Source organism: Hydra vulgaris, chromosome 05 (assembly GCF_038396675.1).
Source record: "Hydra vulgaris chromosome 05, alternate assembly HydraT2T_AEP".
NCBI classification, from domain to species: Eukaryota; Metazoa; Cnidaria; class Hydrozoa; order Anthoathecata; family Hydridae; genus Hydra; species Hydra vulgaris.
The window spans coordinates 15,613,734-15,630,000 of record NC_088924.1 but is presented as its reverse complement, the minus strand read 5'-3'; the positions used below and the strand labels follow the sequence as shown (position 1 = coordinate 15,630,000).

General features: G+C 30.7%; 1 protein-coding gene across 1 annotated transcript; it reads left to right on the top strand.

Annotated features, from left to right (window-relative positions):
• The first annotated feature begins 12,049 nt into the window (after positions 1–12,049).
• LOC136080204 (protein GVQW3-like) lies at positions 12,050–12,649 on the top strand. Its single transcript, XM_065796818.1, has one exon. It carries the CDS (start codon positions 12,050–12,052, stop codon positions 12,647–12,649), a length of 600 nt encoding a protein of 199 aa, XP_065652890.1.
• Positions 12,650–16,267: the final 3,618 nt, after the last annotated feature.

The following is a 16,267-nucleotide window of genomic DNA, read 5'->3' as shown; positions in this document are numbered from 1 at the left end:
CGCACACATATATATACACATATAAATATATAAAAACATACATATACACACATACACATCCATGTATACATATACACATACATACATATACACTCACACGTATTCACATGCGCTTATCACAAACACTTATACATAGATACACATATCTTTGGATTTATAAACTATATACTCTTAAAAACATAAATTGAATTGAGAGCTTTTAGGTTATTAGCGAAGGTTGTTCCAAGATTTTATACTTTGGTTTTTTATGGACTTATATCCATAAGTAACAGAACGATGATTTAAGACTGCAAGATTCAGATTATCAGTTGATCGAAGATAGTATCGGTTATTTGCGTTTTTTGGGAAGAAATTGTTAAAGGTAAGTGGTAGGTTTTTGTGTTGGTGGTTCAAGACAAACTGGCAATTCAAGAATTGCCAGTTTGTCTAGAAAATATATATAAGTATATATATATGTATGTATATATATATATATAATACACTGGTAGGTAATCCACTGATTAGGGTAGTAGCCCTCCTATCAAGATCAAATGGCTCTTGGATCAAATCAAGAAAAGAAAGTAAAAGTACCAATTGCTTTTGCAAGTCAAAACAGAACTAATGGAGAAGATTGACAATTTGGAGCAAATTGTCATTTTTAAAGAAGTTGTAATCAATAATTTCAAAATTGAAACTTGAAATACTTGAGAAAAAAGAGTTTGTTTAAATGGTACTAATAGTAAGATTTCAAAATACAGTGACCTGGCAGCAGCATTAGCTAAGCCAGCATCCAAAGCAAATACAGCACTCGTTAGTGCAATATCTGCAAAACCAAAGCAACTGACAACAAAGGTAAAAAAGCTATATTTTTAGGCATGTTCTCTTCAGATACCTCAGACCATGTTGCTGACAAATCCATAACTACTGAAACAGTGAAAGAAATAATATCATGTTATAAATTTAACGCCAAAATTGTATCGACTCGAGGAATAAAGCCCATATTCAGTTTAACCAACGATATAACAAACGGCTCTAATGCCAGAAACAGCCAAAACTCAATTATTGTAGAACTTGAAAGTGTAGATTTGGGAAATATGGTATTAGCAGCAGCATCTCATCTTTCCAAAACTAAATACAAGAATATTTTTGCCAGACCTGATTGAACAATTGCGAAACAAGCTGAGTTTAATAAGCTTAATATTAAAAAGAAAACGGCAAACAGCGTTCTTGAAAAACATGGTAATCTTGATAACCCATTACGATTTGCTAAAAAATAAAAAAGCAAATCAACGCTATGCAGGATTTAAAGGGTGTTATTAACACTTCAGCTACAGAAATAAGCAATACTTTAAATTTATATTTTAAATCTGTTTTTGTTAACGAATATTTTGTTTTTCCAATGCCGGAATTAAGGAATCCAACCACCAGTTTAGTTTCGGAGCCCCAGGTTTTTTTAGATAAAGTCTAACCAAACTCGACCAATATAAAGCTCCAGGTGTAGATGGTGTGCACCCATGGGTTCTTAAAGAATGTGTCAGTACAATAGCATACTCTCTGACAAAAATATTTCAAAGTTTACTTTAAGAAGGTTCTATCCCCAAATGCTAGGAAAATTGCTAATGTCATGCTCTTGCACAAAACCGGAAGTCGATTAAATTCGGCTGTACCGTGCAAAGTTTTGAAACGAATCATCTAAGACACAATTTTAAATCATTTATACAACGACCTAAGTGGTCTTATTGCAGAACAACAACACGAAATTGTTAGGATTAATTCCTGTGCGACCAACCTTTGGATATTATTTCTTCATCCTTGGCATATAAGTAATGTGTTGATATAATTTTTCTTGACTTTGCCAAGGCTTTTGACACTGTGCCGCATCAACGTCTTATGCACAAACTAAAAGCATTTGGGATCTCTAGAAAACTTTTTTTCTGGATTGGTAACTTTCTTACTTATCGAAAGCAGAGAGTTGTTCTTGGATAGTGCGAGTCTAGCTGGGCAAATGTAACTAGTGTTGTACCACAGGGCAGCGTCTTGGGTCCACTTTTGTTCATCCTTAATATAAACGATTTACCGTCAGTTATTAATTACTTCCTTTGTAAGTTGTATGCGGATGACTGCAAAATTATTGCACCTTTTAAATATGCTTCAGATTCAGACAAGCAACAGCATGATTTAAATGCTATTGCTAAATGTTCTGAAAAATGGTACATGAAGCTGAATTACAAAATGGTACATGAATTACAAATGGTACATGGAATGAATTACAAATGGTACATGAAGCTGAATTACAAAAAATGCAAAGTGATGCATAAGGGTAAATACAACCCCCAAAATAATTACTACATGTTTAATGCTGCAACTTCAACTACCATAAACATTTTGAAATCTGAAAAGGAGGATGATCTCGGCATTACAATTACTTCGAATAGCAAGTGGGATACACACGCTTCCGCTTTTGATTGCATCAAAAGCTAATAACATCTTAGGATTGATGAAAAGTTCATTAATCAGCAGAGAAGAAAAACTATGGAAGAAATAATACACCGTTTATATCAAACCGCATTTAAATTTGCGACTCCATTGTGTAACAATTATTCAAAATTAGCAGTAAAACGCATTGAACGTATTCAAAAAAGAGCTACAAAAGTACCTCACAGTCTGAAAATATTCTGCTATGAAGATCGTTTGCACATCCTTAAGTTTGACACATTAACAACTAGAAGAACGCGTTTTGATCGCATTCAACAATTTAAAATTGAAAATAAAATTGAGAGAGTTAACTGGCATATTGAACCATTGACAGCAGAACCTAAATACGGTTAACGTAAACGCCTACGCCGAGAAATAACTAATAATTGCAAAATACGTCATAACTTTTTCACTAACAGAGTAGCGAATCCTTAGAACAATCTTCCAAATAATGTTGTTCTACAAACTTCAGCAAATCTTTTCGGAAGCCATTACAATAGGTTTTAGATACAAAAAAAAAACACTTAATTATCACATAAAATGTTCAATGTAATTACCTGCTTACACTGCGAATAGCAGGGTTTATATTCATGTATCGATTTATCTCCTTGCAGTAGATATATACTATACTATATTATACATTTTTTAATGTTGCGGGGGCTATTTTCCCCTCCAAACTTGATCCCCCCACCTCCCCTGCTCCTATGCCAGTGATTGTAAACGTTTAGTTATTGCAAGGACGTATTAATAAACGTATTAATAAAGCAAAAATATGCGCGCTATCAAATAACAATAGCCAATCAAACGTTTGCGTCACGTGGAAATACTTTTTTCTACATCGAAATGATAACTGTCTCATCTATTCAGTTAAATAAAAAAACTTTATTGTGTAAAGTATTGTAATTAATATGTTTTACTTTTTTTTTTTTAATATTCTATATATTCTATCACCCTTGTATAACAAAAAGTTTTTAAATCATACGGTTGTTCCAGAACGCTATTTAAAAATTCAAATACCGAAAAATATAAAATGTTGTGAGACAAAAAACGATTTGATTTCCGTACTAAAAAAGAAGTTTAAATCTTTAAGAGATTATCGAAATCTAAATGCAGGGAGTCATGGTTCCCAACAATATCTAGTTCAATATATAAATGATCTATGATATGACCTACAACACGTAGAAAATTCTTTTTACTTAACAATATTCATTTTAGTATATCGGATATTGCATTTTCACAAAAATATTATTTTTGACGTCAAAGTTATATTACAAATAAGTTATTATTAAAAAAAGCTTTCAAATTAATTAAAACATTTACAATCACATGAAACATTCTTAATTAGATGAAATGCTTTATATTTCCCAAAAGTTAGTGTTTTACGGGTAATAAAATGCTCACTAAAAGAAGTTTGCAAAGCAAAAATGTCGGCTAAATGCCGGTTTACTTTGTAAAATTATTTCAAATGATGACGCTAAAAATTCCAACCCGCGTAGAATTTCAGTAATTGGCGGCGCCTCTGATCTACAACAATGCGTTAGGGGTCGTCCACAAATACGTCACACTCTAAGGGAAGGGAGGGGTTAGTGGTTTTGTAACGACAATAAAAAGAAGCTATTAAAATTTCTTTTACTTTCTTTTCTTTTGTATTTATTTCGCTTTTATTTACTCTCTAATTATTTCATTTTACGTTACTGTTTTTATTTCTGTATAAATCAGTTTCCTTTTTGTAATATATTCTGATTATTTTGTAAAAATATATATTTTTAAATATTCAAAGTGAGATACGTCTATATTAAGCAAATAGAACATTGTGGTTATCGACTCTATAACACTCTTAGACTTATATCAATTGGGTTTATTGGTTGAAGTTTAAACTAAAAGCAGAGCTTTTAACAATAGTTCTACACAATTTAACCAAGTGGGCACGGTATATATATATATATATATATATATATATATATATATATATATATATATATATATATATATATATATATATATATTGCCATATATATTTATTAAAGTTGTAAACCATAATATAATTACAAATAGCAGGGGCTATTTGTATTTATATTATGGTTTACGAGTTTGTTAACTAAAATAATAATTTATTATTTAATATAAATATATTTTTTAAACACCATTTCCAAACGAGCGTGACACGGAACATTGTCTGTTACGATGAAATCCTCTAAAAAATTCCCGGATGTAACCCACTGGTGAAACATAACCAACATCTGCTCATTACAAGATTCTGCATTAAATGATCCTCTGCAATTTTTCATCATGACGACGTTTGCTGTTGATATAGCTGCAATCAAATGTATGTTTACACCTTTTGAAAAAGCTATTTTCAATATGACTCTTCTTTCCTGTTTGGCAAGTCCATGCGTTTTTATTTTCTTTGGACGTTTATATTAGGTTTAAACCTTATAAACACGTCTAAAAAACGTTTAAAAAACGTACCGTGCCCACTGGGTTGTTCGTAAATGTTTCTAACATATTCAGCTCTTTTTGTTTTTTTTCATTACTGTTTTTTGTAGAAAGCACCTTGTGCACCTTTTGACAAAGTTTTTTCTAATCTTAAAATCAAACATATTTTCGTTTGTGGACATATAAAATGTCCTGTTTTAATTAGAGCTTCTTTCGCTTTATTTTGGGATTACTTTTATGAAGATTTAAAAAAATATGATTCCAATCTTTTTCATTTAAAATTTTTGATGCTTTTAAAAGATGCTTCCAATTTTAAAACTTTTATTTTTTATATTTTATATTTTGGTTTTTTTTAACCATGAGCGAGATCTCGTTCTCGTTTCTCGTGAGAAACGGGACTTCTCGTGAGAAACGAGAAATAGAAAATTCTCGCGAGAAGTAGAACGAGACTTAAATATTATATTATTTTTTAAATTAAAAGTTATTATAATTTACAAAATGCTTAATAATTTGTTTTTTTAATTAATTAATATTTTGACTCCGTAATTTTAATAAATCTAATTAAAAACTTAATTTGTTTTTGACAAAAACAAATTAAATTTTTAATTAGATTTTTTAATTAGATTTAAAAAAAAAATCTAATTAAAAAATTTTAAATACAAAAACTTTTTGTATAAAATGGTGCACTTTCGACTTAATTTCATTATTTTACCAGTGGAATTCAACTTGACACATATTGTTCATATTGAAAAGAAATATTCTTGCCTCATTTCAACGATCAAAAATGTCACCAAGAAAAAACAAAATCTGGAGATATTTTCAAAAGGAAAGTGACGGTGCTGAATGCAAGGCGTGCAAAAAGTCTTTGAAAACAAAAGATGGAAACACAAGCGGACTTCATCGTCACCTCGAAAAAAAACTCACGATTACGTTGAGTATTCTGAAAAAACTGACGACTCTCTTCTTCCTCCTCCTAAGAAGAAACAACGAACCATGGTCGAAATGCTTGAAACAAAGTCCAAATATGACAAAGACAATTCCATTCAAAAACAGTTTGATTCTGCAATGCTGGATTACTTTTGCACTGATCTGGCATCTTTTGTAGCAGTCGACGGAAGAGCCTTCAAGAAATTGTTTGACATTGCAAACCCTAAACTGAGCCTTCGTCACAGAACAACATATTCAAGAAAGCTTTCAATTCGGTCAAGAGAAGTTCAAGCTGGAATGAAGAGCATAATAACGGAGATTACGCCAAATCTAAAAAGTGCTGCATTTACTTCTGACCTTTGGACTTCTAGAGCTCAGGACAGCTACATCTCTTGGACTTTTCATGCTATTGACGAAAATTGAAGACTAAATCGCTGGACACCCCATGTCCAACAGTACCCAGGCAGACACGCAGGTATCTTAATTGAAGGAAAGCTGGATTCTTTCTTAGAAGAACTAAATTTGCCTGTTGATTTGCCAATGTACTGCGTGAACGACCAGGCAAGAAACATGAAACTTGCAGTCAAATTGTCAAAGCGCCTTGACCAATACTTGTGCAGCAAACATATTTTGCAATGTGCAGTTCGAGACTCATTTGGAATGACTGCTGGAATGGATGATGCGTTGCAAATATGCAAAGATTTGGCTTTTTTTAACTCATCAGTCAATAGTTGCAGCTGAGTTGCTTGAATCAGAATCAGACGCTCAAGGAATAAATTTTAGACAGTTACGCCAATCTGTTGACACAAGATGGAATATTGAACTGGATTGCATGGCTTCTGTCCTACATCTAAAGAGTGCAATTATCAGCTTATGTGCAAATGAAGATATTTTTTCTTCAAAGACCATCAGTGCATTACAGTGGAAATCAATCGAGGGAACAGTAGAACTTTTGGCACCACTTAAAGTAGCTACAGAAACGTGGTTGGCTGAGTCTATTCCAACAATTAACACTGTCGCCGATTCTCTTTATTTAATCCATGACAAAATTGATCAATTTATTGAGATGGATGGAAAAAATGGCTACGGTGTCTTGTAAGCAAAAAACTTGAAAAGCTGCATTGAGAAAAGATTTCCTCTTTGTCACACTGGAAACTTATTGAGTGCTGCAGCAAACTACTTAAATCCTGCCTTAAAGGGACTTCACTTGAAGCTCTTCAAAAAGTTTCAAACAACAAAAGAATAGTTAGCCTCACAGGTTAAGGATAATGTTGAGTCTTAACCTGTTGCCAGAGTCCTTTCAGCAGATTTGTCCCCTAATTCCAAACTGAAGCGCAAGTTAAACGTCAGACTTGAAACACAAGAGCTAACATCTGAACTGAATCCTATTTTGAGCGAAATGTGCCAGTATGAATATCTCCCTGATGCCAAAAAAGACTTTCCGATTCTTGATTGGTGGAAATTGCATTCAAATACCTTGCTAGAACTCTCTTCATTAGCTAGACAAATTTTAGCTATTCCAGCAAGTTCAACTAAATCAGATAGAGTTTTTAGCTCAGGTGGAAATGTTGTCCGATCATCCAGACACAACTTACACCCAGAAAAAGTAGAGCAAATCATCTTAATCAGAGAAAACATTGTCTTGTTGGAAAAGTTTGGCAAAAAAATTCTGAATTAATATTTGAAAAAGTTGTTTACATTTGACAAATGTCATTTGCGTCTATTTGTCAAAACCATGTTTACATTTTTTTTTTTTTTACTTGGATTTTAATAAATTTGTTTTCAAAAATGGTTAAATTTCTCGTCTCGTCTCGATCTCGGTCTCACGAGAAATACTAACTTCTCGTCTCGGTCTCGTCTCGGTTTGAAAAAACCTAGTCTCGCTCATGGTTAGTTTTTTTATTGGTTTAATTAATAAATTATGTAAAGTTAAAATAGTTAGATTTTTATTTTTGTACTTTGCTTTTTTTTGGCTATGTAAAAAGAAATTTTTTTCATCATAATTTTGAAATTCGGTCGAAATAAATTTTTTGCTGCAATTTCTTCGGCAAAGCTTTTGTAATATTTTCTAATTCTTTTTCAGTCAAGCATATGCTTTTATGTTGTAAAAAAATACCGTCTAAAATGTTTAAGTAACATCGGCTACTATGACAATATCGTTTTTTACGTGTGTTTTCTTTGAAGTTAAAAACTTTTTAGGGAACCTTTTAAACGTGGAGTTAAAAAAAAGAAATTGATTTAATATTTCTATATGTATGCAGTCTAGACGCCAACAAAGCTTTTGACAGTTGATAATTGGGAATAACTATTTGGGAAATACTATTACCTGAAAAAAATCCCATTATCAATAGTTCATACAATCTTATCACTATATCAAACAGGTACTTCTGATAAACCATATCTTAAATGTACATCAAAAAAATTTAGGCTGTCTCATTGAGTGCGTCAAGGATCCATACTTTCACCTCATCTCTACAATATCTACTTTGAAAATCTTGCAAAGAAAATTGTTTCAGAGTCAAAAGTTGGAACTTTGATAAATGGAGTATACACAGGTGTCATTGTGTATGCTGATGATATAGTTTTACAAAATTCCACTATCTCTAGTCTTCAGAGTCTTACTAAGATTGTTCAAAAGTATGGAATATCGAACTTTATTAAACTAAATACAGAAAAAACTGAACTTTTAATATCTGGAATAAACTCGATTGCAAATAGCGTTATTTATATTAACGGTGCTCCTATTAAGTCTCATAACTTTCTAAAACATCTTGATTTCCTTTGGGATAATAAGAAAAAAATAAGATCCAAAAATAAATATAATTGAACGTGTAACACAATTCTTATGTGTTGCAAGAGCTCTTATAAGAAATGGACTTCGCTTTTGCTAGCCTGCTACCATAATTCATTTATTTAATTCTTTAGGTGTTCCAATGTTGTTATACGGACTAGAACTGGGTAGAAGTAACAATAAGTTTCTAAATAGCATTGATATAGTCGGACAATCTGTCTTTAATGTTTCACAGCAAAGTAGAAATTACCTGCTTTCTTATTTCAAAGTAGACGCTATGTCAGTCATTCTTTTTCGCAACAAATTAAGCCTATTTATCAGGCTTCTAAACAACCCCATATGTTACTCGATTATACGGACTCAGATGCCCTTAATGAACAATCAAAGATCATTTGTGGGTGAGATATTGACAATATGCAAGAAAGTTGGTATAAACATGCTCCAATGTATGTCGAGGGTAAAAAAATTATAACTGCTCGCCCTCAGTAAGTATTGGATGCCAATGCTCTGGCAATTTTAAAACAATCGCTCCAACAATGGAATTTAAAGTAACAAAGATTAATATTTAGAACTCTGATGGAGGAGAACATTCCAAGAAAAATGCAACTTAATGCATACTTAAACTTTTTGCTGTTGTTATTTTGTTTTGTTTTTAATACTTTTACCTATACTTTATGTAATTATTGGGTGTTTAAAAGAACTATTATTATAATTATTTTTATTATTATTACTTCTTCAACTTCAGTTAAAGGTAAACTTTATTTTTGTTTTAATTTATGCCATATGAACAATAGCTGAGAGTAAAAACATGGTAACAGATATATCTGAGTAGAGATTTCAGTTTCAAAAATGGCTTGGTTCATGATTTCTATGGTGGTTTTGTATGTGAACCATGATCATCTTTCTATAGTCGTCCTTCCAAGGTCATGCTTCCATGGTCATCCTTCCAAGATTCATCCATAATTTCATTGTAAAATTTGCTTGCTTATTGCTATCGGACAGCCTTAAGTTTTTGATTAAGCTGTTGATTCCTGCGCCAACCTTTTTTAATTTTTGTTTTGTTTTTGTTTTGTCTACATACTTCACACAAAAAAAAATGTATTTTGGCTTCATTTTGTTCAGAACTGGTTTAATCGGTAGGGGTGCAACAACTTAAGTGAAGTGTGGAAATTTAAAGTGATGCTTATTGTAAAATAAAGAATGTAAAACCACATTTATATTCTACTACTATGTTTATGTTTATGACTTGATTTTTTTATTATTATTTTTTTTTCTTTGTTTATTCTTGATACACTTAAAAAACAGCTGTCAAAAAGTGCCCTAAATGTACTGCATTTTATGCATGCATACAATCGATGAGTTTACAAAAAAAACTTTTTTTTTTGGTAACTTTGATGAAGCTTTTTTTAAATATTTCAGTTTATTTTAAAATTTTTATTGCATTATTTCACTTTAATATATTTTTTATATTTATAAATATATTTTCGATTTTTTTAAATATACTTCCTTAATATATATTTGTGAAATATTTCACGTAATTGAAAATATTTTTTTGCTATGCGCACCTGACACACACTCCACCCTCTGTAGAACTGCCCTTGGTAGCTAGTTTTCTATTTACACAAATGTTAACAATCTTAAAATATTTTTTATTACTATTTAAAAACATTATTATATTCTAAATTTAAAAAAACAATACGAATCGAAAAGGAATAAAGTCTATAAAAAAAGTCTGTAAAAGATACCAGAAGCAAAGTCTATAAAAGATACCAGAAGCAAAACTTTACTTTAGATCATCAAAAATTGTTTCCGGTTATAACTTGCGATGGCAACGCTCTCTGGTAATCAAAATGGAATTAAAAAATAAAATTTTGTATAACTAATCTCATGACGGAGAAACATTACTTAGAACTTTATAGTTTTCAAATAATGTAGAGTAGCCCTAGAAACAAAGACGCCCTATATTTAAAAAAAAATAGAAAAATGAAACAATTTTACAATTGCTATATATTTGTTTTATAAACAAAAAGAAACAGACCTGTTCTAACATATCGATTGGGCTCAGTACATTCCGGCCGGATATACTTAACGAAAAATACTTAACGAAATAATTCCTTTATTTTTTTATAATGACGTTCTATATACATATATTTAACTGTATTGGTGTTTTACTAACACAGTTTATTAAGTGTATTGGTGTAACTATATTGGTGTTTTACTAACACAGTTTATTAGTGACAAATGAGTAAACAATTAAATAGTTGGAAAAAGGTTTTGGAAATTTTCCTTCAAAATCCAATTAACTCTTATTTAATAATTGCAAAATAGTCAAAAGTCGTCAAATCTTCAGACATATTGAAGCAATATAAAAAGACTCAAGCTATCGAAAGAAAATGAGGCGGTGGAAAAATAAAAGGTTTTGTTGACTAAAACAAAGGGAAATTGATCATCCAGTCCAGAATCCAGAAATTCATGTCAATCCAAAAGAGATCTCTTTAAAAAATTTGAATGCAGTCGTTTCTTTTTCAGAATTAAAAAAAATGGTTTAAAGACACCAAGAAAAATTCCAATGCAGTTAATTGATAAAGAATTAAAACCAAAATACCGAGCTTGAAAGCTTATCAAACTTTTTAATAGATAAAATGTATGCATTACTGAGGACGACGAAGCGTATTGCAAAAGGATTTCCCCCAGTTGCCGGGCCATTAACATTATTACCATTCAAATTATTACCATTTAAGTATATTCAGACTGAAAAGTTTGCTCCGAAGATCTTTGTGTGGCACGCGATTTGCTTTTGTGGCTTTTAGACATTTTTTACATTCAATTTTAGACATTTAGTTACATTCGTCACTCAAAAGACTTTAACTTGCGATTTGTACATCATTTAATGTCTTCAGAAACGTCTTTTGCTAATTACTAACAATTATTGCAAGGCAGTCTTTTAAGCGTATTTGGCAACGATTCACTACACCAAGAAGATAATCGAGTGTTACAATCAAAATGGTACCAAAATAGTCACAAAAAGTGCAAATCCTCCAAACATCCCTGAGCAGCGCGTTAACAAGAGTTACTGGGCAGTCATAAAAGAAATCTTGATGAAAAGGAATAAATCAGAAAAAGATAACAAATAACTCAAGCAAAAATGGTTAGTATATATATATATATATATATATATATATATATATATATATATATATATATATATATATATATATATATATATATATATATATATATATATACTACTGTGATCAAAAAGTAAGGTGAATTTTTTTAATTTAAACTTCCGGCCTTATTCGTATCGTCCAATCTTTTTTATTTTTAAGTTGGTAGGAATGTCATTAACATTTGCGCCAAATTACATGTCTAACTCATAATTATTTTATTTTGTTTACGCTTGTTTCTGAAGTACCAAAAGTGCATTCAGCGATTTTCACGATGTCTAATTTTGTTGAGCAAAGAAGTGCTATTAAATTTTGTTTGCGGAATGATATTTCTGCTGCTAAAACGTATCGAATGTTGCAAAAGGCCTTCGGTGAAGAGACTATGTCTCAAAAAAATGTTTACAAGTGGTACAAAGACTTCAAAGAAGGCCGAGAACGTGTTGATGACTTGGAACGCTCCGGACAACCATCGACTTCGATTGATGATCGCCACATCAACAAAATCAAAGAATTGGTGCTTGCAAATTGTCGGTTAACCATTCGAGACCTTGTTGACATGGTTGGAATATCATTTGGGTCGGTGCAAGCGATTTTGAAGGATCATTTGGGCCTCAGAAGACTCAAATCACGTTTGGTGCCGAAATTTCTCAATTTCTTTGAAAAAGAGCGTCGCGTTAAAACGTGTGAAGCAATGCTTTCTGACTATCAAGACGTCTACAAACAAATTATTACTGGCGATGAGACTTGGGTCTACGCATACGACCCTGAAACAACCAACCAATCGAGTAAATACCGTGAAAAAGGCGAGCCGAGACCGAAGCAACCAACGTCAAAGTCGCTCAAAAATCAAGGGCATGTTGACTGTTTTCTTTGATTATTGTGGTGTCGTGCACTACGAATTCCTTCCAACTGGCCAAACTGTCAACAAGGAATATTATTTAAGCGTTATGCGACGTTTGCGTGAAGCTATTCGCAAAAAGAGACCGGAATTATGGGCCAATAACTCTTGGATTTTGCACCACGATAATGCGCCTTCGCACACAGCACTGGTTCTTCGTGAGTTTTTCGCCAAAAACTCTACCCATGTTGCTCCACAACTACCGTATTCGCCCGACTTAGCACCGTGTGACTTCTGCCTGTTCCCAAAGCTTAAGAGACCACTCCGGGGAAATCGTTTTTAGTCCATAGAAGAGATCCAACGTGAATCGGCAAGCGTATTGAAGGCTATCCCTACCGAGGACTTTTCGGCATGCTTCGAAGACTGGAAAAAACCTTGACAAAAGTGCATTGGGGCCGGGGGGGATTATTTTGAGGGGGACGATACAGGTTTGTTAGAATAAATACAGATTTTTCATTTTATAAAAAAACTCACCTTACTTTTTGATCACAGTAGTGTATGGGCGATTCCACCGTTACTTACGGGACATTTTAATTTAATTAATGCCAATCTTTTAGTTATATATTTTTTATCTTAAATGATTAGATGTTCATACAGATATGTATCATCCCGAAATCATTTAATTGTTCCAATGTATATTTAAAATTCTTTCAACTATGAACTGTTTTGGAACAATATTTCATTATACTAAGCAATTTATAATAAGCATTTTTATCAATTTTATAAATATCAATTTATAACAAGCATTAAAAATCAAATTTTTTTTGTAGCATATACTTCCTCACTCCAATTTTGGGATTAGCTGTTCTAAAAAAATGATTAAAAATAAGTAAAATTAAAGTCTAAAGTCTATTTTATTGTATCTTTTATGTGCATCCTAATTTTATAAATTTTATAAAAACTCAATAAACTAATTAACAAAATACACTAAAAACCTATATTCCCATATTTAATTTTTTTTTTTTTTTTTGCAACTTTGATTTTAGGAATTGTTGTTTCTGACTCAAAGGAATATTGTTTTGTTTGTCATCAAAAAATCATCAAAAAAGGAAAAGTATTAATATTAAATAAATAAATCTTGTAGATTTAGTTCACTGCTTCTTTGATTAATATTGTCAGAAAAAATTAAAGAAATTTGAAAAATTGGGTTAATATTTGAAACGACGTGATAAAAATCTTCAGGATTGTTAATAAAAGCTTTTCTGGTTAAAACCTGATTAAAAGCAATTCTTTTAACAACTGCTCCTAAGCCATCTATAGGTCCCTTTTCATGACTAGTTGCACTATAGTTTCATTTGATAGCAATCCCAAATATTTTTTGGAGTTTTTGAGTACCTGCAATAATAAATCTGTTCTTAAATGGACCATCTGTCCAAACTCTTAACTCAAAAACATCCTTCGGTAGGCTTTGAATAAATTTATCAAAATATACTATAGATGTTTCTTTATTATGAGTAGTACAATCACTAACAATTGCATGACAGTTTTTCGTATTTTGAAACCAAGTCACAGAAGTAAATATAGTTACCTGCTGTTGGTTCCAGTGTGCATTTTGAACCTCATCTTGAGAAAAATATTTGTCATTTTCTACGTAATCCATTTGTATCACTACTATTCCACTTACTTCTTTTGTGCTGTTTGTCAGATTCTAAACTTCTAAACTTTTGTGCTGTTGTCTTTTAATAAAACTGCGAGTTAAAAAGCTAGCCATCAATAAGCACAGATGATCGTATAAGTGCATTATTGAAATGCTTTGAGCTAATTGCTTCATCCTTCCATTATCATCTTGTCACTGTTTCCACTCAACAATTTCTTCCGAAGTATCTCTATCACGCTGCAATTGATACTTTTTTTTGAAACCACATTCTTCATGCTGACATTCACTAAATCAACATGCTGGGTCATCTGGCATTGAAGGCAAGAGAATGCAAATTTGTTAGAATAAACAGGTGTATTTGCACTGCAAACAGAAAGCTTTTTCAGTGAAAGAATTACATTTTGATGATAGATGCACGTGCATAAATTAGTTGCTGTTTGTCGACTAAGGAGAACATGTAATGGCTCTAGACTTGCAAATTTACTTCTACTAATCTTGATATATTTTTTTTCTGCTATAAACAAGGCATGAGTTTCCTTTAGGCACATGTACATGTGTCTTTTTTGAATATGCTCTTTATTGCCATTATTTCTGATTGCAACTCTATCTTTTATTCCAGGAGACATACGGCTAATATCATCATTTTCATAAAATTCAAAGACTTTTGCTTGATTTCTTCATTTAAGAAAGTTGCTCCTCTATACTCAATAGAACTTTTTAGAATTTTTCAATTTAGTTCAACAGCCAATTTTAGAATAACTGCTTTTTGCTTTGTAGGGCTATTAAGTAACATTGTTTTTACTTTATTTGCAGCTCTTGACAGAGAAGAACGTGTACTATATGGCTGCCAGTAGCAAATAGTTTCATTAATTTTATTCGAAGTTTCTATCTCCACTTAGCTTTTTTTCCCCTTTCTTTAATCTTTCTTTCTGTATCAGCTTTATGTCTTTTATCTTTTGGCAATTTTCTGTATTCTTTCTTTTTTTTTCTCGGTGTTTCTTAACATATTCTTTTTTTTTGCCTTGCTAAAATAGGATTCAATCGTCTTCATTTACTCTGTCTTTCTGCATTAGTTTTAAGCCATTAATTTTTATTTTGGTCTAAAATGAAAATAAAGATTGTCAATAAGTTGTATAAATGTTCGAAATACGTTCCATAAGATTTTCTATTCATTAAAAGATAGTTTTATATATAGTTAGTTGTAATTAGTTTTTAATTTTTTAAATATCAAAGTGTTTTGGATAAGTTTCTTACTTTAAAGACTATACAATGAGCCGTTACTTACAGGACCATAATATACATTGCCTGCAGGCTCTAAAGAAATACTTCAACTATCAGATTTTTAGTTTTAAATATAGAAAAAGTAGTTTATTGTGATTGTTATAATCCTTTCCCTTATTGGATACTTTTTTTAAGCATAAACTTAATAAAAATGACACATTTGTTCCTTACGGGACAATCACATTGTTGGAAAACTAAAACAAATATTATATATTGTCAAAAAAGTGAAACTTATTTAAGTTATTTTTAAACTTCAAATATGAAGTATTAAACTTGTGGTAGTTTTTAAAAAAACAATTCTTCTTAATGCTATTGATGGTAATTGAAAGTTATTTTTCTGAAAATAACTCACTTGAGTATGGCATTGCCCATATATATATATATATATATATATATATATATATATATATATATATATATATATATATATATATATATATATATATATATATATATATATATATATATATATATATATATATATATATATATATATATATATATATATATATATATATATATATATATAAATATATATATATATATATATACATATATATATATATATATATACATATATATACATATATATATATATATATATATATATATATTATATATATATATATATATATATATATATATATATATATATATATATATATATATATATGTATATATATGTATATATAAATACGAGCTTTGACAAACAAGGC

What these genes read in the sequence shown, in the direction of transcription:
- LOC136080204 (XM_065796818.1), top strand. Translation starts at nt 12,050, where the DNA reads ATGTCTAATTTTGTTGAGCAAAGAAGTGCTATTAAATTTTGTTTGCGG.